Consider the following 19,693-nt stretch of genomic DNA (forward strand, 5'->3'; position numbering starts at 1 on the left):
TCATAAACAGAATCAACATGTCTGCCAAAGCTGTCGTCCTCTTCTGCGCCCAAGCTCTTTTTCCAGGTAAGAAAATAAAAAATCATTTAACAATAAAATTTAAGAGTTTAAAAAAAAATGGTGGTAACAACATGTGTTCTAATTCATGTAATTTGATTTGTTTAGACTATCTCCGCCTTCTGCAACGGTGGTCTGGGTTACGATGCTCCTTTGACGGCTGCAGCTCCCTTCGGCGCCGCTTCCTGGGCTGGTTATGGAGCCGGATGTGGATGTGGTCTGGCCGCCGTTCCAACATCCAGCGGTGGTGGATTCCCCACCTCCAGTGCTTCCCCTATCCCACCCGTCGGTTTGTCCGTTCTGTCTGAGAACGAGATCGGAGGCATCTTAGCCGTCGGCGGAGAGCTTCCTTTCTTGGGTACCGTCAGTCTGGAAGGTGCGCTGCCTACCGCTGGCGCTGGTGCCGTCTCCTACGGCTGCGGCAACGGTGCCGTGGGCATGGTGAGCGAAGACATCGCTGCTCCCGCTTGGGGCTACCCAGCTGCCGCTGGTTTTGGCTACGGACCCGGTCTCGCTGCCGGAATCGGCTACGGTCCCGCTATCGCTGGACGTGCCTTCGGTGGATGTGGTTGCGGAATCTAATAAAAATGTATCATTAACAACGTCATCTGAAAATAAACGGTTTATAATTCGAAATATTTTTTTTAAATGACATGTTACGAAAATCTATAATTATAAAAGAAAGTTGTGTTAGTTACACTATTTATAACTCAAGAACGGCTGAATCGATTTGACTGAAAATTGGTGGGCAGGTAGCTTAGAACCAGGAAACGGACATAGGATAATTTTTACCCCGTTTTCTGTTTTTTATTCCGCGCGGACGGCGTCGCGGGTAATAGCATAGTATTTTTATAAAAAATGTAATACAGTAAGTATTGAATTTTCCTGTGTACAACGTAAAAAAAACTACGTGCTTGTGAAATCTTGTAATCATTCATCAAAATTTTACTAAACAAAAATTTCTTTTAGTATTTTAGGTACATACCCAAAGGAAAGAAGGGGCTCTTGTCTCCCTTCGCGCGAAATTAAAAATCAAACTTAATAGACTGCGCTGCCAAATTTCATCCTGATCCGTTCAGCCATTCTGGAGTTATGAGAAAACAAACACCATTGTATTATAACATTTTTAAGAATTTAGACAAATAAAGTAAATCTCCGTATTGACAAAGATTTTTTTAATATATCGTATTTGGACATTATCGTTGGGGTTTGAGAGAAAATAAATTTACATCTTTTTATTAGTTACAAGCTTTTATTTAGTTTCTCCTATTTCGGATTTTTTCATCAAATCTTGAAAAACATTTAATCCACTTCTCGGTTACTGAGTGACAATGCAATATCATGACAAGATCGTTTGAGTCCTTTTGACGAATAGTTTGCCTTTTTAATTCTTAGTTCTTAAATTAATAAAAGCTAGTTTTTAAAAGGTAGTTTTTCTTTTAATTTTATTACACATACAGTTTTCGTTACAATATTTCAATTATTTCAATATAAGAACACGCCTTAAAATAATATACCGCTCCTTCTCTCTTCCTAGCTATGGCGCCTTGTGGAGGTTAGTCAGCTTTCTATCCAAGTCTCTTATAATTGCGAAAAAATACAATACCATTCGTACGTTATAAATAGCTGTAAACGCAAAGAACATCTATCTACCCGTGGATGGGTAAACGCGGCGGGTTCGATAAGGGGTCGCAGATAGCTCTGGTAGTTTTAAGTAACAGCAAGTGGTTCAGTTTGTTGAGATCGATCCGAAATTGATTTTAATAACTTTATATGAAGGTAAGTACAAAAATCATTTGATTGTCGTCTTAATGATGGCTCAGTTTTTTCTATTGCTATTGTTATCTTTAGTTCGGTTAATTTTAAATGAAATAATTAAACATGTTAATTTAAATTTCACCCCGTAGTTAAAAAAATTAAATACTTATAAAGTTCTATATTATATACACAAAATAATGTTCACAGATCATACTGACAAACCACTGTTTTCTAACAACCGTAACCCTACTTTTTGAATAACAAATAGTGTAACAGTAGTGTTAATATTTAGTAACAGTAATTTGCCTGGCACATAAGATCATGTTGAGAAATCACTTAATTTAGAGTGTAATAATTTCTGGGAGTCAAAATAACAGTTTATTTAATTCTAATTATTTTTCAATGTTAGAAATATTAATCTCATTAATTCATTCTAATTTACCCAATTTAATATTCATCATCAAGAATGCCTGCAGTTAAAAGGACCATACTTTTTCATTATTTTTTAATTTCTATGTGATACTTTTTGACGTGTGATCAAATAGTTAAAAGAAAGAAAAGCTTGATCGTAATGATTCGACGTTTTTATTACAGACAGATTCAAATAGTCATAGTTTGTTTTTAGTACAGGTAAGCGCCGTTGTAACCGCCGTTGTAAGCGCCGTTGCACCCACATCCACCAGCACATCTGCCGGCGATGGAGACGACGCCACCAGCAGGCACATCACCTCCGAATCTGACGGCACCCAGGATAGGCACCTGACCAGCGACGACAGTGGTACCGGCGACACCCATCTCACCAGCAACGGCAATGTCGCCGACGCCATTGCCTCCGTAAGCCGGACCAGCGATGGCAGCAGGGCCAGCGAGTCCGCAGCCAAGTCCAAGTCCAAGTCCGTTTTCGTAGCCAAGTCCAAGTCCAAGTCCGTTTTCGTAGCCAAGTCCAAGTCCAAGTCCGGTTTCGTAGCCAAGTCCAATTCCTGGTCCGTAGCCGCGGCCATATTCACCAGCCCATCCGTCTGCGTAGCCCAGACCGAGTCCGGCTCCAAGGCATGCGCTGTACGCATTCTAAAACGTTTAAAAAATATTGTCAAACATTTAAATACATTCAAAAATCAATATAAATATTTTAATTTTACAAATGTAACAAAAGTAATATTTACCTGGACCAAGCAAGCTTGGATGCAGAGCAACAAGAAGGCGAAAGAAGACATGTTGAAGGTTTGTTTTCCGACTGTTTGATCGAGAATGATTCTATAGTAGGAAGCAAACTATTTATATATTTACCTTTATCTGGGGGACAATACAATTTCGTAATAATAACTATAGGTAAGCACTAGACGTGAAAAGTAAATAATACACTTTGGAAATGCTAATTTGACAAAATAAGCTAGTGTTATAAAATAAAAAGGGTTCAATAGAAAATTTTATATCCGAACCACTTGTTAAAGAATTTTATTTTGCCCTTAAAATAGATAAAAAAACAAAACGTAGCCATTTTTAAAAAATCTTTTCTTAAGCTGGCTTGTATTTCTGGCTCTTATTTATTCCTCTCATTAGATCATGCTCCAATCACCCTTAACGCCTTAGGTATTAAGACTGCGGGATCTGAAAGCGGATTAGGCGATGGGAGCTGGGAAGGCTCCCGTCGGCGCTTTTCTTTAGAAGGTTGGGAAGGGTTGTCCTCCCCCAGGACAAGAGCTGCATAGACGGCTGACACACTGTTAATTTTACACAAATTAAGAAAAATTGATGCCGTCACTTAACGACCGCAAAATATGTGGACTCTAATCCGCCAATTACATTTTAATTTTAAGGTAAGCTTAAGTTTAGCTTGGTTTAATCAATTAAGTGTTTTTATGATGCGAAAAAGATTTTTACGAGTAAAACACAAAAACCTTTTACGTTTCTTACTTTTGTTATCAAAACCCAAAAACAACACGTCCCTTACCAATTCATAAAATTTCAAAACAAAACAACACAATATGCTTCGGTAATGTTTCCTAATCAATTTTTTTTTTATTAATAGTCACGTATTGTATGTTAGTGTTTTAAATAATTTATTAATTATATTTTGTATTATTTAGGAACATTTTTTCATATAAATATACCCTTACTTTACATTAACCTCAGTACAGTATCTTACATTCATCAACATGTCAGCTAAGACCGTCCTTCTCTTCTGCCTTCAGGCCTTTTTGGCTCACGTAAGTAACTTTCATTACCTGGTGTTTGTAAGCTTGCCTTTAAGCAGAAAATATGCACCTGAAGTTCGCTTCTTAAAGACCTATTAGTGAGTCTTAGATGTAACAGAATAGTATGGTCTATTGCAGAAAACTTGTAAATCTAATATGTGTTTTATTGTTCTGAAAAAAATAATAGTAGTCAAACATTTTAAATTTTACAGTCCATCTCCGCATACTGCGGCGCTGGTTTGGGTTACGAAGCTCCTTTGATGGGCGCAGCTCCCTTCGGCACCGGTTCCTGGGCTGGTTATGGAGCTGGATGTGGATGTGGTCTTGCCGCCGTCCCAACATCCAGCGGTGGTGGATTCCCCACCTCCAGTGCTTCCCCCATCCCACCTGTCGGTTTGTCCGTTCTGTCTGAGAACGAGATCGGAGGCATCTTAGCCGTCGGTGGTGAGCTTCCTTTCCTGGGTACCGTCGGTCTGGAGGGTGCGCTGCCTACTGCTGGCGCTGGTGCCGTATCCTATGGCTGTGGCAACGGTGCCGTGGGCATGGTGAGCGAAGACATCGCTGCTCCCGCTTGGGGCTACCCCGCTGCCGCTGGTTTGGGCTACGGACCCGGTCTCGCTGCCGGAATCGGCTACGGTCCCGGTATCGCTGGACGTGCCTTCGGCGGATGTGGTTGCGGAATCTATTAAGAAATGTCTCATTACCAAGGTCACGTAAAAATATACAATTGTGAACTCTAAACATTTCTTTTGATTTTTCTTTAAAATACTAACAAATATAGTGTGTATAACAAATATAGTATGTGGCCTATCCCTCAGCATTACGGGCCTGATAATACTACTACAGAAAAAATTTCCTCGACATGCTATGTTTTTTCGTATACACCTCACCAATATCCATCACAGAGCATTGCTGTAATAGATAAAGCGTCTTTAATATTCTCTATACTTTTTGGACAACTTAAATGATATCAATACCGCTGACTTTAATGTTAAGACACAATTACACTGTTCACAATGTAATGACTATATTCTGTCAGAAACAACGGGTGTTCTTTTCTTAATCTCGAGCAGAAACAATTGTGCTCAAACATATTGTCTTCTCTATAATTTAATTTTTACAAAACAAAAAAAAAAACATTTTTTCTATTGGTTATTTCTCAGTGATAATATAAGGAATATAAATTTTCTAGCTGTCGCCCGCGACTCCGTTCGAGCGCATTTGTAAAAATCTTATTAAGGGTACGAAAAATAGATAGTAGCCGATTCTCAGACCTACTGAATATGCATATAATATTTCATATATTATATATCGGTCAAGCCGTTTCGGAGGAGTTTGATAACTAACATTGTGACACGGGAACTTTATATATATAAGATTTAATTTAGTTCAAAATTTAATAATACAATTGTACCCATTCACACTGTATTTACTGAAAGTTTCTATTTGATCTGGAATTCCTTAAGGATAAGAAAATATTATTTCTTGTATCTAATTTGTAATCAACTTATCTAGAGCCCGTCTAACAAAAGGGTTTTTCGAATGAAATTAAATATCATTTTTATGTACGTACGTACATAATATAATGTACGGTGCGTCGACTTGTCAATGTGGGCGGTACAAAACCGGGCATCGTGGCAATCGATGGGGGAGGGAGACATACGTTCAGCAGTCGGCGAGTAGAATGATTGTGATGAAGACGATAAAAGTACGTCAAGTTCTAGTAAAATAAACATCATTATTTTAGTAGTCTTTAAATTGGCTGTATTTCTTTATGAACTTTCTAGTTCAGTAAAAACGTTTTTTCTTTACATATTTAATGAATCACAATGCAAAAACTACTCAGGTCATTACATGAAACTGGTAGCAATGTTATTTTTAAAAGTTTATTACCAACGAATAACCTTTTTGTTAAAAATCTTTATATTTTACAATAATCCTGGCAGGGTCGCCAGATGTTGAATAACTAAAATAAAACACTTATTTCGTCCTTGCGATCTATTCAGACTGTATTTATATTTTTTCACATATTTTAAAAGTAGACAATAGACAAAATAAATTAGAAAAAATAAAGTGTTCGATTTTTTGGTTTGAATATATATTATATTCTTTTGAATTAAGCCTCTTTGCTAATCCATGACAGAAGGAATTGTTTCTTTTTAGTAATGATATCGTTACACCCAATAAATGGTACCTTATCTATATATATATAAAAGAAAGTCGTGTTAGTTACACTATTTATAACTCAAGAACGGCTGAATCGAATTGACTGAAAATTGGTGGGCGGGTAGCTTAGAACCAGGAAAAGGACATAGGATAATTTTTACCCCGTTTTCTATTTCTTATTCCGCGCGGACGGAGTCGCGGGTAAAAGCTAGTTTTAAATAATTTTTCATTCCAATGACATAATATTTGTTTTAAAATAAAGTGTTGTGTTTGTTTTTCCAAAGACAATGAAAGTGATGACTATATGATGTAATACAAGTAGTCCGAAACTGGAAACCAACAGTAAATCTTTACTCAAAATTAAAACACCCTAATTTTCCAAAATAAATTTGTGTGTAATACTTTTTGATTACAAGATAAATCATCATCAGCTCACTATACGTCCCTACTGAGTGGCTCGGAGCTTACCCTTTACTCTCAACTTTTACTTATACTTTATTTTACTCTCAACCTAACCTAAATTCGTAATTATATGTACATCTTTTTTTTTGGATCACCTTATTTCACTTATACATGTATGAAAATTAACAATTATTTACTGCTGTAACTGACGCACTGATGCTAAGGCTTTTGCAGAATATCAGCGCTTATTTCTGAAAAGTAATAAGCACAATGCTGAGTAAAGGCCTTGTCCATTCAGCATTGCAAATCTAGTAGGAACTTTAATTTTTTATACCTGTTAATATGTACATGCCTGTTGCTTTTTATAGTATAGTTTTTGTGTTTTTCCCTCCCTTCAGCATGTTTTGTTATTTTTTTATTTTACATTATTATTGTTTACTTTCCAATTATTGTTTGCTTTCTGAATGGATTAAATGAGTTTATTATTATTACCCTAAGTTAGGGATAATTAGGCCATAGTCAACCATGGTGGTCCAGTGCGGGTTGGTTGATTTCATACATACCTTTGAATTACTTCGCAGATATGTGCAGGTTGCATAACAATGTTTTCCTGCATCGTAAGAACGACGGATAAACGATCACATGTAAATCAAAAGTCGAAAAAGATTTTGGTACATGGCGGGATTCGAACCCAGGACTACAGATTCAACTCAAGAGCTTAACACCTGAGCCACAGACGGTCCATAAGATAAATAGATTTGTTAAATAAAATTAGAGCTCTACGGTATCGATTGGTCGCTTTTATTTTAGAAATATTTATATAGTCATAGTTAGTTTTCAGTAAAGGTAAGCGCCGTTGCAGCCGCACCCGCCGGCGCAATTTCCTGCAATAGAGACGACGCCACCAGCTGGAACATCACCACCGAATCTGACAGCGCCCAAAATTGGTACCTGTCCAGCGACGACGGTGGTACCGGCCACTCCCATCTCACCAGCGACGGCAATGTCGCCGACGCCGGTGCCTCCATAAGCTGGGCCAGCGATGGCAGCGGGGCCAGCGATGGCGGCAGGGCCAGCGAGTCCGTACCCAAGTCCAAGACCGGCTCCGTAGCCTAGTCCAAGTCCGGGTCCGTAACCGAATTCGGTGGCTAAACCAGGTCCATAACCAAGTCCGTATTCACCAGCCAAACCACCTGCGTAGCCCAGACCAAGACCGAGGCCGGTTCCGAGGCATTCGCTGTATACATTCTGTAAATTTATAAAGTGGCTTAAAATGTAATTCATTTAGTTTTTTCGATTTACTACTATATGTACAATATTAATAAAATTTATTATACGTCCACTAGGAAAGACAAGTAAACTTATAATTTACCTGGATCAAGCAAGCTTGAATGCAGAGGAGCAGGAAGGCGAAGGGAGACATCTTGGAGATTTGTTTTACGACTGAATGATTCGTCAATAATAAAAGTATCTTTTATATGGTTACTATTCTAGTAGTAATTAAAACAATTTCGTCATTCATAAGAAAATGTCAGAAAGAGCTCCATTGTTTCATCATTTTTTTTATTCAATAATACAAGACTAAAATACATTAATGCCTATTTTGTGTTTTATCGCAAAAACTCATTAAACACGTACACGAATATTGAAAAAAGTCTGACGAGGGTTTACACAATAATAATTCAAATAATTTCACGTCATAATTTCAATAGGTGTCGTTATACACATAACTTCCCGCACTATAAATACCAAACAATCTCATTGATGTTTACACTTGTTTCTCATAAACACAGTAAACATGTCTGCCAAAGCTGTCGTTCTTTTCTGCGCCCAAGCACTCTTTGTCCAAGTGAGTAAACCAAAATATTAAAATGAAGTAATGATTTGGTGGTAACAACAATAAAATCTAATTTATGTACTCTCGTTGTTTTAGACTATCTCCGCATACTGCGGCGCTGGCTTGGGTTACGAAGCTCCCTTCGGCGCCGCTCCCTGGGCTGGTTATGGAGCCGGATGCGGATGCGGTCTGGCTGCCATCCCAACATCCAGCGGTGGTGGATTCCCCACTTCCAGTGCTTCCCCCATCCCACCCGTCGGTTTGTCCGTTCTGTCTGAGAACGAGATCGGAGGCATCTTAGCCGTCGGCGGTGAGCTTCCTTTCCTGGGTACCGTCGGTCTGGAGGGTGCGCTGCCTACCGCCGGCGCTGGTGCCGTCTCCTATGGCTGCGGCAACGGTGCCGTAGGCATGGTGAGCGAAGACATCGCTGCTCCCGCTTGGGGCTACCCCGCTGCCGCTGGTTTGAGCTACGGACCCGGTCTCGCTGCCGGAATCGGCTACGGTCCCGCTATCGCTGGACGTGCCTTCGGCGGATGTGGTTGCGGAATCTACTAAGAAACGTCTCATTAAAATGTAATCTGATAATACACAATTTTGAACGCATAATAATATTTTTTCTTATTTAAACTCAAAACTGACCCATTCATATATTTTGTTTTGTTTTTTACAATTTGATGCGAAAATTATTCATCGAGATTTTTAATTTCATGAAATGTCGTAATTCTCAAAAATACAAAAAACTTGCGACAGGTGAATAGAAATTCTACCCTTGAGGTTTACTGGTGCCAGAGCTATGTTTATTAAGCAGATAGACTACAATTGGTAATTATAAGTCTCGCAGACCTATTTATGTTAGTCACAGAGCATTGATGTAATGAATAAAGAGTTTCCTATATTCTCTATGCTCCGTGGACAGCTTAACTTATATCAATAGGGTCCTTAATTTAAAGCTACAGTTTCACTATAAATAAGATTACATTGACAGTTTATTTTGTGTAAGAAAAAAAAACTGAGTTTGAACTACAAAAACACTTGTGGTCAGTCAATTATGAACAACGCTAATAAAATAGTCGCAAGAGTAATAAAATATTTAAATTAATTAGAACATTTATTTTTAATAATAATACATTTACAACAACGTTATATATAAAAAAAATATTATTTAAGTATTTATGTTTAGTGTAATAACTGGCCAACGAGCACACCTTCATCTAATCAAATAAAAAAAGACATTAAAAAAGTAACAACGATAGATTTAGGCGCGAAGAGGGGGGAAAATGTGATACGAACGAGTTAACAACGAAATTTATTGTGCTATTGTAATAAATTGTAAATAGTGTATTACTAAAGAAATAAAGAAAATTATCAAACCGATGGTACTAGTTTACATTTATGCAACTTGTACTAAAACAAATTTACATCTGTATCAATTTCCTTACAGAACTAAAATCAAGATGTTTTAATACTGGATTATTATCGTCAGTGAAACTTAAGCTTGGCGCAAGGCGTAAGAACCATCGCTTGACTTGTCAGTTTAGTTGTATGATGAGTCTGAATTCGATGAATGTAAATCTTATGTTCGTACATATTATGTTTCCTTCATAAGATATAAACAAACATGAAACAAGCGCGTAATGTAAAATCTTTAATGAATAAATAAACTCAACTACGACAAATGCAACATTCTAAATCGCAGTGTTACAAATATTTTAATTCCTATCTTCCAACCGCGCCTTCGTCTGCGCAGAATTAAAAAAGAAAGAGTAAAAGTATCTCATGTGTTACTCAAGACTATGTTCTATATCTGTATCATATTTCAATAATATGTGTAGAACCGTTGCGGAGGCATCGAGTAAACATTGACCAACGTATCCCACGGGAACCGTAACTATTTCCGTGACCAAAGATAGCCTATGTGTTCTTTCAAACTATGCATTACATCTTTGCCAAATTTTCTCGAGATCCGTTGAGCCGTTTTGGAGAAATATTTTAACATTCATTCATCCATCCATCTAAACATTCGCATTTATAATAATTAGCAAGATTAAGGTTGCATAAGTTCCAGCGGTTGAAACTCGTATTACTTATATATAAAATATAACCCAAACAACCCCGACTTTTACAATTTTAATTTGTATATGATACTTTCGTTTTAGTTATGAGATCAAGAAGTATAAATAAAATTAGATCTTTATCGTAATTTTTTTTCGCATTTATTATAGAAAGATTGAAATCGCCATAGTTTGTTTTCAGTACAGATAAGCGCCATTGTAAGCGCCGTTGCAGCCGCAGCCGCCGGCGCAATTTCCTGCAATGGAGACGACGCCACCAGCTGGAACGTCACCACCGAATCTGACAGCGCCCAAAATCGGTACCTGTCCAGCAACGACGGTGGTACCGGCGACGCCCATCTCGCCAGCGACGGCAATGTCACCGACACCGGTGCCTCCGTAAGCCGGGCCAGCGATGGCAACGGGACCAGCGATGGCGGCAGGACCAGCGAGTCCGTAGCCAAGTCCAATACCGGCTCCGTAGCCGTGTCCAAGTCCGGGTCCGTAACCGAATTCAGTGGCTAAACCGGGTCCATAACCGAGTCCGCATTCACCAGCCAAACCACCTGCGTAGCCCAGACCGAGGCCGGCTCCGAGGCACTCGCTGTATACATTCTGTGAATTTACAAATTGTTTAAAAAACCCCTTTATTTAATTATACATCTACGATTAATAGAGAACTCAAGAAATAGTTGCAATAAATATTTTCAATTTCAATTTTAATTTCTAACTTACCTGGATCAAGCAAGCTTGAATGCAGAGGAGCAGGAAGGCGAAGGGAGACATGTTGGAGATTTGTTTTTCGACTGAATGATTCGTCAATATTGAAAATGTCTTTTATATATCAAACATTCTCTTAATAATTAAATCAATTTCAACACATATAAGAAAACGTGAGGCATTTATCCATTGTCATTTTGACAATGTTACTTAAATAAATAATTAAAAATAGTACAAGTCATGCCTATGTTGTGTTTTATCTCAAAAACACGTTGAACACGTAGAAAATTTCTTACGTGAGTTTGCACAATGTTCATAATTTCAATAGTTGTTCTTAAACAAAACTTCCAGTACTATAAATACCAAACAATCTCATTGATGTTTACACTTGTTTCTCATAAACACAGTAAACATGTCTGCTAAAGCTATCGTCCTTTTCTGCGCCCAAGCCCTCTTGGTCCAGGTGAGTAAACCAAAATGTAATTAAATTAAAAAGAGTATTTAAATGAGAGTATAAGTGGTAAAAAAATAAAATCTAATTATTGTACTCTAATTTGTTTAGACTATCTCCGCATACTGCGGCGCTGGTTTGGGTTACGAAGCTCCTTTGATGGCCGCAGCTCCCTTCGGCGCCGCTCCCTGGGCTGGTTATGGAGCCGGATGCGGATGCGGTCTGGCCGCCGTCCCAACATCCAGCGGTGGTGGATTCCCCACCTCCAGCGCTTCCCCCATCCCACCCGTCGGTTTGTCCGTTCTGTCTGAGAACGAGATCGGAGGCATCTTAGCCGTCGGCGGTGAGCTTCCTTTCCTGGGTACCGTCGGTCTGGAGGGTGCTCTGCCTACCGCCGGCGCTGGTGCCGTCTCCTACGGCTGCGGTAACGGTGCCGTGGGTATGGTGAGCGAAGACATCGCTGTTCCCGCTTGGAGCTACCCCGCTGCCGCTGGTTTAGGCTACGGACCCGGTCTCGCTGCCGGAATCGGCTACGGTCCCGCTATCGCTGGACGTGGCATCGGCGGATGTGGTTGCGGAATCTACTAAGATACGTCTCATTAAAATGTAATCTGATAATACACAATTTTGAACGCATAGTAATTTTTTTCTTCTTTAAACTCAAAACTGACCCATCGATATATTTTGTTTTGTTTTTTACAATTTGATGCGAAAATTAATCAACGAAATTTTTTATTTCACGAAATGTATATCGTAATTCACAAAAATACAAAAAAATTACGACAGGTGAATAGAAATTCGACCCTACATGTTTACTGGCGCCGAAGTTACGTTTATTAAGCAGAAAGACTAAAATTGTTAATTATAAGTCTCCCAGACCTTTTTGTGTTAGTCACTGAGCATTGATGTAATAGTTTCCTATATTCTTTATGCTCCGTGGACTGCTTAAATTATGGCAACAGCGTCCTTAATGTAAAGCTACAACAGCTTTACTATAGATAAAATTACATCGTTTATTTTGTGTTATGACAAAATAATTCTAACTTTGAGTTTGTTTAACTAGCTTAAGCATTTTTATGATTATTACAATAAAGACACCCAAAGTCTCTGGCTTAAAATACGCCAGGGGGAGAACAAGAGGGCGGCATAGCGCCGCCCATTAAAAAAAAAAAACTTTGAGTTTGTACCACAGAAATACTTTTACTTAAAAAAATTGTCGTATGTATCAATTTATATACAAAACAAAAATAAAATTTGTTTTTCTACTTGCTTATTATCGTCAGTGAAAGTCAAAGTTGGTGCAAAGCGTAAGAATCATCGCTCGACTTGTCAGTTTAGTAATATGATGAGTCTAATAGAAATAGAATATATAATAAATAGAAAATAGAAATGTTATGCTCGTACATGTTATCTTTCCTTCATAACATATCAACAGACATATTTTATGAATCATTGTTACAATTCATACAGTTCATTGTTACAATTATTTTAATAAAAAATTTTGGAACGAAGTTCCTTATCGCGCGTTGTGAAAGGGGGCTAGACGGAAAAAATTCTTACAAAAAGTTCTCACGACACTTTTCGCTACTTCACCATGGCAACGACGTGACAACATATAATGAAAATTCATAGAAATAAAATGTGCTTCTTGTGAAGACTTAAGTTTTTTATTCATAGAATAAACATTGGTTCCTTCACTAATTAATAGAAAGGAACTTCGTTCCATCCGGGTGTCCCTTGACACCTCTCAAGTATTTATCTTTCAAAAACTAGTAACTCAATAACAATTCGAATTTAAGTTCAACTATATTAGGTCATCAACCTATCGTGATACTAATCACCAATTGTTAAAAACGACACAATGTAATTTTAAAAGATTACGTCTGATACCTAAACTTGGTACCTATATACTGTCGACATTTCCGGTGTATGCAAAATGCATGCAGAATAAGAAATGGATACGGTTGATTAAATGAAACAATTAATTAAAAAAGATGTTCTTAGCGATGTGAAACACTTGGATTCCTGACAAGTATAGTAACAACACCTCTGTCGAAGATCATTATGTTGCGTTACTATAATTTAATAGTACAGTACATCGAGTAAAGATTAATCTAAAGTCAATGTCAAGTCAATGATTGCATTAGTATCAGCGGTAGGTATTACTTATTAAAATAATTTCATTTTGCTGTGCAAGACTGTAGTCCAACCCAAACATACCCGATTTTCCCAATTTTAATTTATATGTGATACTTTCGTTTTAGTTTCAGATTAAGAAAAATAAATAAAATTAGAGCTTTCTCGTAATGTTTTCTCGCATTTATTAAAGACAGATTCAAATCGTCATAGTTTGTTTTCAGTAGATGTAAGCGCCATTGTAAGCGCCGTTGCAGCCGCAGCCGCCGGCGCAATTTCCTGCAATGGAGACGACGCCACCAGCTGGAACGTCACCACCGAATCTGACAGCGCCCAAAATCGGTACCTGTCCAGCGACGACGGTGGTACCGGCGACGCCCATCTCGCCAGCGACGGCAATGTCGCCGACGCCGGTGCCTCCGTAAGCCGGGCCAGCGATGGCAGCGGGGCCAGCGATGGCGGCAGAACCAGCGAGTCCGTAGCCAAGTCCAAGACCGGCTCCGTAGCCGAGTCCAAGTCCGGGTCCGTAACCGAATTCGTTGGCTAAACCAGGTCCATAACCGAGTCCGCATTCACCAGCCAAACCACCTGCGTAGCCCAGACCGAGGCCGGCTCCAAGGCACTCGCTGTATACATTCTGTGAATTCACAATATTTTTTTAAACGCCTTAGCCGAATTATTCGTATAAGTTTAACAGAGAACTTAAGAAATAATTGCAATAAATATTTCAATTTCAATTTTAATTTCTAACTTACCTGGATCAAGCAAGCTTGAATGCACAGGAGCAAGAAGGCGAAGGGAGACATGTTGCAGATATGTTTTTTAACTGAATGATTCAACAAAAAAATGGTCTTTTTATACGTAAACCATTCTCTTACTGATCAAAACAATTTCGTCATAAATAAATAAAAACGTGAGGCAATGATTCATTGTCATTTTGTTATGAAATGTTATTTAAATAAATAATTCAAAATAGTAGAAGTCTACATTATTGCCTATTTTTTGTTTTATCGCAAAAACGTATTGAACACGTACACGAATATTTAAAAAAGTCCTACGAGGGTTTACACAATGGTCATAATTTCAATAGTTGTGCTTACACATAACTTCCAGTACTATAAATACCAAACTATCTCATTGATGTTTACACTTGTTTCTCATAAACACAATCAACATGTCTGCTAAAGCTATCGTTCTTTTCTGCGCCCAAGCACTCTTAGTCCAGGTGAGTTAACCAAAATATTAAAATTAAAAATGATTTGGTGGTAACAAAAATAAAATCTAATTTATTAACTCTCGTTGTTCTAGACTATCTCCGCATACTGCGGCGCTGGCTTGGGTTACGAAGCTCCTTTGATGGCCGCAGCTCCCTTCGGCGCCGCTACCTGGGCTGGTTATGGAGCCGGATGCGGATGCGGTCTAGCTGCCATCCCAACATCCAGCGGTGGTGGATTCCCCACTTCCAGTGCTTCCCCCATCCCACCCGTCGGTTTGTCCGTTCTGTCTGAGAACGAGATCGGAGGCATCTTAGCCGTCGGCGGAGAGCTTCCTTTCTTGGGTACCGTCGGTCTGGAGGGTGCGCTGCCTACTGCTGGTGCTGGTGCCGTCTCCTACGGCTGCGGCAACGGTGCCGTGGGCATGGTGAGCGAAGACATCGCTGCTCCCGCTTGGGGCTATCCCGCTGCCGCTGGTTTGGGCTACGGACCCGGTCTCGCTGCCGGAATCGGCTACGGTCCCGCTATCGCTGGACGTGCCTTCGGTGGATGTGGTTGCGGAATCTATTGATAGTTTCACTAAAAACTCCAAAAATAATTATATAATTCGCAATTATTTTGGTGTATTTTTTCTTATTTTTCATAGAACTATTGGTAATTTTGATAGAAAAGCAGAAATTGTTTTATCCTGCAGTGAAAAACTTGATTAATAATTTGATAAGATGGTGGAGATATCATTTTATAAAGATGAAGAGGAACACAAACAAATAATAGCGTTGATGATATTAGAGTAGTTGTTACAAAAGCAGCTTTTAAGAGTTTCAGAAGTTTTAACTATTTTCTAAATAATTATTAATATTAAGAGCACACAGAATAACCCCGCAATTAATTAGCTTAACTTGCAATAATTTGCAATTTTATATTTACACACCACAAAAATAAGTTCTTGATGTGTAATTTTAAATTGAACTAATTTATTAAATACTGTGTGAAAATGTTTACGCTTTTGCACGTATTTAACTTATTTTTATTCGATTTAATAATAAATATATCATTTAGTCATAAACAAGAATACTGTATTTAAAACTTATTAAAAACTATTATAATGGTGATTGCTAAGTTACTATGAACTCTGGTTCTACTTTCGATAGCTGCGTACATCAATGGATAGCTAGAATACGAAGAATGAGTAGATAGAACTGAATAAGAGTTACTATGGTGACAATGGAACACAATGATTCCGTATTTTTACACGAAACATTTTATTCCAAATCTGTGTCTATATCGCTGAAAAGTAAAGCTAGGCCTTTTTTTTGGTGTCGGGGGGGAAATCTTCGTAAGATACCCTGCCTTTAGGGGGAAAGACAAGGCCTACAAATCTCTCATGAACAGAAACGAAACCCTAAACATAGACAACTCTAAACATAGACAAGGAATACTTGTCGTAAATTATAAATTGAATAGGGATTTTTTTAGTTTTCATACACCAGTTATTGATAATGATGAATTGTTGAATTTTTACGACAGCAAAAGTGTCATTCTAAATTTTCATACATAAATTGAACCGAGAATTTAAAAACTAAAAATACTTTAAAGATGAAATTGAAATCACCGAAATAAAATGTATATAAAAAATAAACATGATCCTTACAAGATACGAAATAAAGCTTAATTTGTATTTCAATATGTTTTATTAGAAAAATACATAAGGAAGAAGAAATTATAAAAACGTATAAACATTACAATTGTTTTAAGCCAAATCGGTCAATATTTGAATCAATAACGGTAACCACCGCATCCGCAACCGCCGGCACATCTGCCTGTGATGGTAACAGAGCCGCCGGCTGGCACACGACCACCGAACTCAACAGCACCAATGATCGGCACTTGACCAGCGACCTCAGTTGTACCAGCGACCATCATTTCACCAGCCACGCCCACATTGCCCACACCCTCTCCACCATAAGCCTCACCACAACCGAGACCACCATACTCGAGACCGCCGTACCCGAGACCGCCGTATCCGAGACCTTCATATCCGAGACCGCCATATCCGAGACCGCCATACCCCAGACCGCCATACCCCAGACCGCCATACCCTAGACCGCCATACCCCAGACCGCCATACCCCAGACCGCCATACCCCAGACCAATACCAGCCCCATAGCCACAACCACGGCCTAGTACAGCGCTGTATGCATTCTGAAATTAAAATATAATTAACATAAAAGATTCTTCCTAATCATCATTAACATATATGATAATTGATCTCAATAACGGAAACAAAGATAACTAAACGATAAAGGTATATTTAACCTAGGATAAAAGACATTACATATAAAGATTTATTGTATGTTAGAAGGTGAATAAAAGAAATGGCAAAAAAAATAATGGTGAATCAAAACCTAGAATCTATGGTACTATTGACATCTAAATTATGTTTTGATTAGTTTTAAAAAGAATTTTCCTAGATTTTTACATTAAATATACATTATTTCTGAAATCAAATTAATAAAACAAAAAATACCTGAACCAAGAGAACTTGGATGCAGACGAATACAAAAGTGAAGGTAGACATGTTTGTTAACCTCAGGAAGACGTTTTCGATTTAATTTTCAGTTCGCAGCTTCCTCTATTTATACTTCTTATTTTCATTACAAACTTTTATTATCTAACAACTGTTATAAACAGCCTATTGTTTGGATTTAGGGACCCTTAATAAATTATTAACCTTATTAGAATTGGTTTATTTGGTATTTTTTTATGATTTTTAGCTTATTTTATAAACATGTAAATAATCACATTATTTTCGATTTTCTATAATTACGATTAGATAGTAACAAAGATTACTATGGCCAAGTGGATTTAATAGAAGGTTTTTTTTTTTTTAATTATTAATAACACATTTAAATGCTCTGAAAGGCATGGGTACTAATTTTCTTTCGCAGCTTCGTAGCACCGTTCGTAGTATATTTCGTAGCTTATCTCGTAGCATACTCGTAGCAGACATTGTAGCTCTATCCGCAAACATGATAAAATTAGGACATTTTATTAATTCAATTGAATGATAAATAAAAGGATTATATAAGGCTAATGTCAATTTTTTTCTTCTTCAAAATTGCGGAACCGTAGCAAGCCCTAAAATGAAAAGCATTGTAGTTACATTTCACAATCATACTGTGTTGAAAGACGTGACATTCATATTTTTAATTCAAGGTTAGTTTTGAAACATAGTTATTTGAATTGTTTTGAATTGATAAAATTCATTGTTTTAATAAAAAGGAAGTCTAGAAATATCGCGAGAAGACTCCAATTCAATTATTTAAATGCAGCCGTCTTGTGTCGAAGTTTAACATAAGGAAAGAAGGAGATTGGAAATAATAGCTGTTTAGATCGACCATGCTACTTTGAATTCAGTTATCACATAAGATAAAGGTTACAGAGATTAGCAGACACTATAGTAATACATTGAATTTTAATAGACAAGTATTAAAAGATGCTTTGTAACCTTAAGAATCCTTCCTGAACTTAAGTATAAGAGGAAATCAAAATTAATATTTATCAGAGAAAAAATCAAAGAAATCCTGTCTGATAAGTCCTTGAATATCATAGCATTAAAGCTAAAATATAGTCAAGTACCTTTTGTCGCGAGGTTATACAGATAACAAAAGAATATGCCATGTCACGTATACATTTGCTGTGTTTACGTCTGTAGTTGTATTGTTTTCTTATCCGGTTGATATTTAAGGGTTTTTTTTTCTAATTTATATAAATCTGCTTCGTATAAAAGCTTCGTCATTTGTTTTTAGGATCATTCTAGATTCTATTCTCAAACGAAAATGGCAATCAAAGGATTCCTGATCGTTATTCTTCAAGTTGTCCTTATTCTCGAGGTAAATTTATAAACAATTTATTTTAGTTACAACTTCTTTGACCTTGATTGGACCTTGAATATATGTATTCATTTTTAAGAGATGTCCAAAGCATAGGAAAACTGCATTAAGATAGTTTTGCATATTAAACCGGTTCTAATTTTTAAATCTAATCTATTCTTATCTAAGTTAATTATTGTAAAATTTACCTTTATATGAAATTCAACCTAGCAAGTAATTTATGGTAATCTTTTTTAAAAATAATCTGCTGCTTTGCTAAGCTATTGATTATGTTGGTCGTTATTTTATGCGTATGAGTCTGTTTTAGTAACATTCTTTATATTAATAGATGGCGCTAGTTGCCACATATTTCTGAATAGTTTTTGTATTTTTCTTAAATATTACAATCAAATGGAATAAGACCAGGTCATAATTTCTGTCAGAATACATCTATTAATTCTTTTTTATTATTAGGCAATTGCTGCTTTTCCATGCAGTCCCTGTGCTGACTTGCTAATAGCGGAAGAAGTGCCAAGTTCTTACGGTGGAGACTTCATTGTGACAACTGGTTCTCCTGTACCGCCAACCGGATTAACAGTATTGTCAGAGAATAGGTTCGAAGGTACATTGGCTGTGGAAGGAATATTACCCTTCGCGGGAACTGTTGGTCTTGAAGGTGAATTACCAACTGCGGGAAGAGGTACTGTTGCTTATGGATGTGGCAACGGCAATGTAGGAATTGTGGACGAGCTTGCTTCAATTGGAAACGCAAGACGTGGTGGTGCTCGCGGTTGTGGATGTCGAATTTAAGAAGAAATTATCAAATAAACACTT

At 37.6% G+C, this 19,693-nt stretch overlaps 11 protein-coding genes across 11 annotated transcripts; 6 read left to right on the forward strand and 5 right to left on the reverse strand.

Moving 5' to 3' along the window:
* Positions 1-117: 117 nt before the first annotated feature.
* Positions 118-639, forward strand: LOC106715170 (chorion class B protein PC10). Its single transcript, XM_045682640.1, has 2 exons — positions 118-123; positions 166-639. Exons 1-2 carry the CDS (start codon positions 118-120, stop codon positions 637-639), a joined length of 480 nt encoding a protein of 159 aa, XP_045538596.1.
* A 1,797-nt stretch (positions 640-2,436) lies between these two features.
* Positions 2,437-3,029, reverse strand: LOC106715171 (chorion class A protein L11). The gene is made up of 2 exons (XM_014508397.2): positions 2,979-3,029; positions 2,437-2,883 (listed from the first exon to the last, which is right to left on the reverse strand). Exons 1-2 carry the CDS (start codon positions 3,027-3,029, stop codon positions 2,437-2,439), a joined length of 498 nt encoding a protein of 165 aa, XP_014363883.2.
* Positions 3,030-3,971: 942 nt separating this feature from the next.
* LOC123722100 (chorion class B protein PC10-like) lies at positions 3,972-4,699 on the forward strand. The gene is made up of 2 exons (XM_045682641.1): positions 3,972-4,022; positions 4,223-4,699. Exons 1-2 carry the CDS (start codon positions 3,972-3,974, stop codon positions 4,697-4,699), a joined length of 528 nt encoding a protein of 175 aa, XP_045538597.1.
* Positions 4,700-7,415: 2,716 nt separating this feature from the next.
* On the reverse strand, positions 7,416-8,001 carry LOC106715172 (chorion class A protein L11). The gene is made up of 2 exons (XM_014508398.2): positions 7,951-8,001; positions 7,416-7,826 (listed from the first exon to the last, which is right to left on the reverse strand). Exons 1-2 carry the CDS (start codon positions 7,999-8,001, stop codon positions 7,416-7,418), a joined length of 462 nt encoding a protein of 153 aa, XP_014363884.2.
* A 368-nt stretch (positions 8,002-8,369) lies between these two features.
* On the forward strand, positions 8,370-8,970 carry LOC106715173 (chorion class B protein PC10). Its single transcript, XM_014508399.2, has 2 exons — positions 8,370-8,427; positions 8,512-8,970. Exons 1-2 carry the CDS (start codon positions 8,377-8,379, stop codon positions 8,968-8,970), a joined length of 510 nt encoding a protein of 169 aa, XP_014363885.2. The 5' UTR covers positions 8,370-8,376.
* Positions 8,971-10,664: 1,694 nt separating this feature from the next.
* LOC106709358 (chorion class A protein L11-like) lies at positions 10,665-11,252 on the reverse strand. Its single transcript, XM_045682715.1, has 2 exons — positions 11,202-11,252; positions 10,665-11,081 (listed from the first exon to the last, which is right to left on the reverse strand). The coding sequence occupies exons 1-2, from the start codon at positions 11,250-11,252 to the stop codon at positions 10,665-10,667; spliced, it is 468 nt and encodes a 155-aa protein (XP_045538671.1).
* A 346-nt stretch (positions 11,253-11,598) lies between these two features.
* Positions 11,599-12,225, forward strand: LOC106708233 (chorion class B protein PC10-like). The gene is made up of 2 exons (XM_014499713.2): positions 11,599-11,649; positions 11,749-12,225. Exons 1-2 carry the CDS (start codon positions 11,599-11,601, stop codon positions 12,223-12,225), a joined length of 528 nt encoding a protein of 175 aa, XP_014355199.2.
* Positions 12,226-13,993: 1,768 nt separating this feature from the next.
* Positions 13,994-14,579, reverse strand: LOC123722112 (chorion class A protein L11-like). Its single transcript, XM_045682714.1, has 2 exons — positions 14,529-14,579; positions 13,994-14,410 (listed from the first exon to the last, which is right to left on the reverse strand). Exons 1-2 carry the CDS (start codon positions 14,577-14,579, stop codon positions 13,994-13,996), a joined length of 468 nt encoding a protein of 155 aa, XP_045538670.1.
* Positions 14,580-14,947: 368 nt separating this feature from the next.
* Positions 14,948-15,558, forward strand: LOC106715177 (chorion class B protein PC10). The gene is made up of 2 exons (XM_014508403.2): positions 14,948-14,998; positions 15,082-15,558. The coding sequence occupies exons 1-2, from the start codon at positions 14,948-14,950 to the stop codon at positions 15,556-15,558; spliced, it is 528 nt and encodes a 175-aa protein (XP_014363889.2).
* A 1,205-nt stretch (positions 15,559-16,763) lies between these two features.
* Positions 16,764-17,565, reverse strand: LOC106715179 (chorion class A protein PC292). Its single transcript, XM_014508404.2, has 2 exons — positions 17,515-17,565; positions 16,764-17,189 (listed from the first exon to the last, which is right to left on the reverse strand). Exons 1-2 carry the CDS (start codon positions 17,563-17,565, stop codon positions 16,764-16,766), a joined length of 477 nt encoding a protein of 158 aa, XP_014363890.2.
* Positions 17,566-18,826: 1,261 nt separating this feature from the next.
* LOC106715180 (chorion class B protein PC10) lies at positions 18,827-19,669 on the forward strand. The gene is made up of 2 exons (XM_045682642.1): positions 18,827-18,880; positions 19,334-19,669. The coding sequence occupies exons 1-2, from the start codon at positions 18,827-18,829 to the stop codon at positions 19,667-19,669; spliced, it is 390 nt and encodes a 129-aa protein (XP_045538598.1).
* The last annotated feature ends 24 nt before the right edge of the window (positions 19,670-19,693 follow it).

This window comes from Papilio machaon, chromosome 19, assembly GCF_912999745.1.
Source record: "Papilio machaon chromosome 19, ilPapMach1.1, whole genome shotgun sequence".
NCBI classification, from domain to species: Eukaryota; Metazoa; Arthropoda; class Insecta; order Lepidoptera; family Papilionidae; genus Papilio; species Papilio machaon.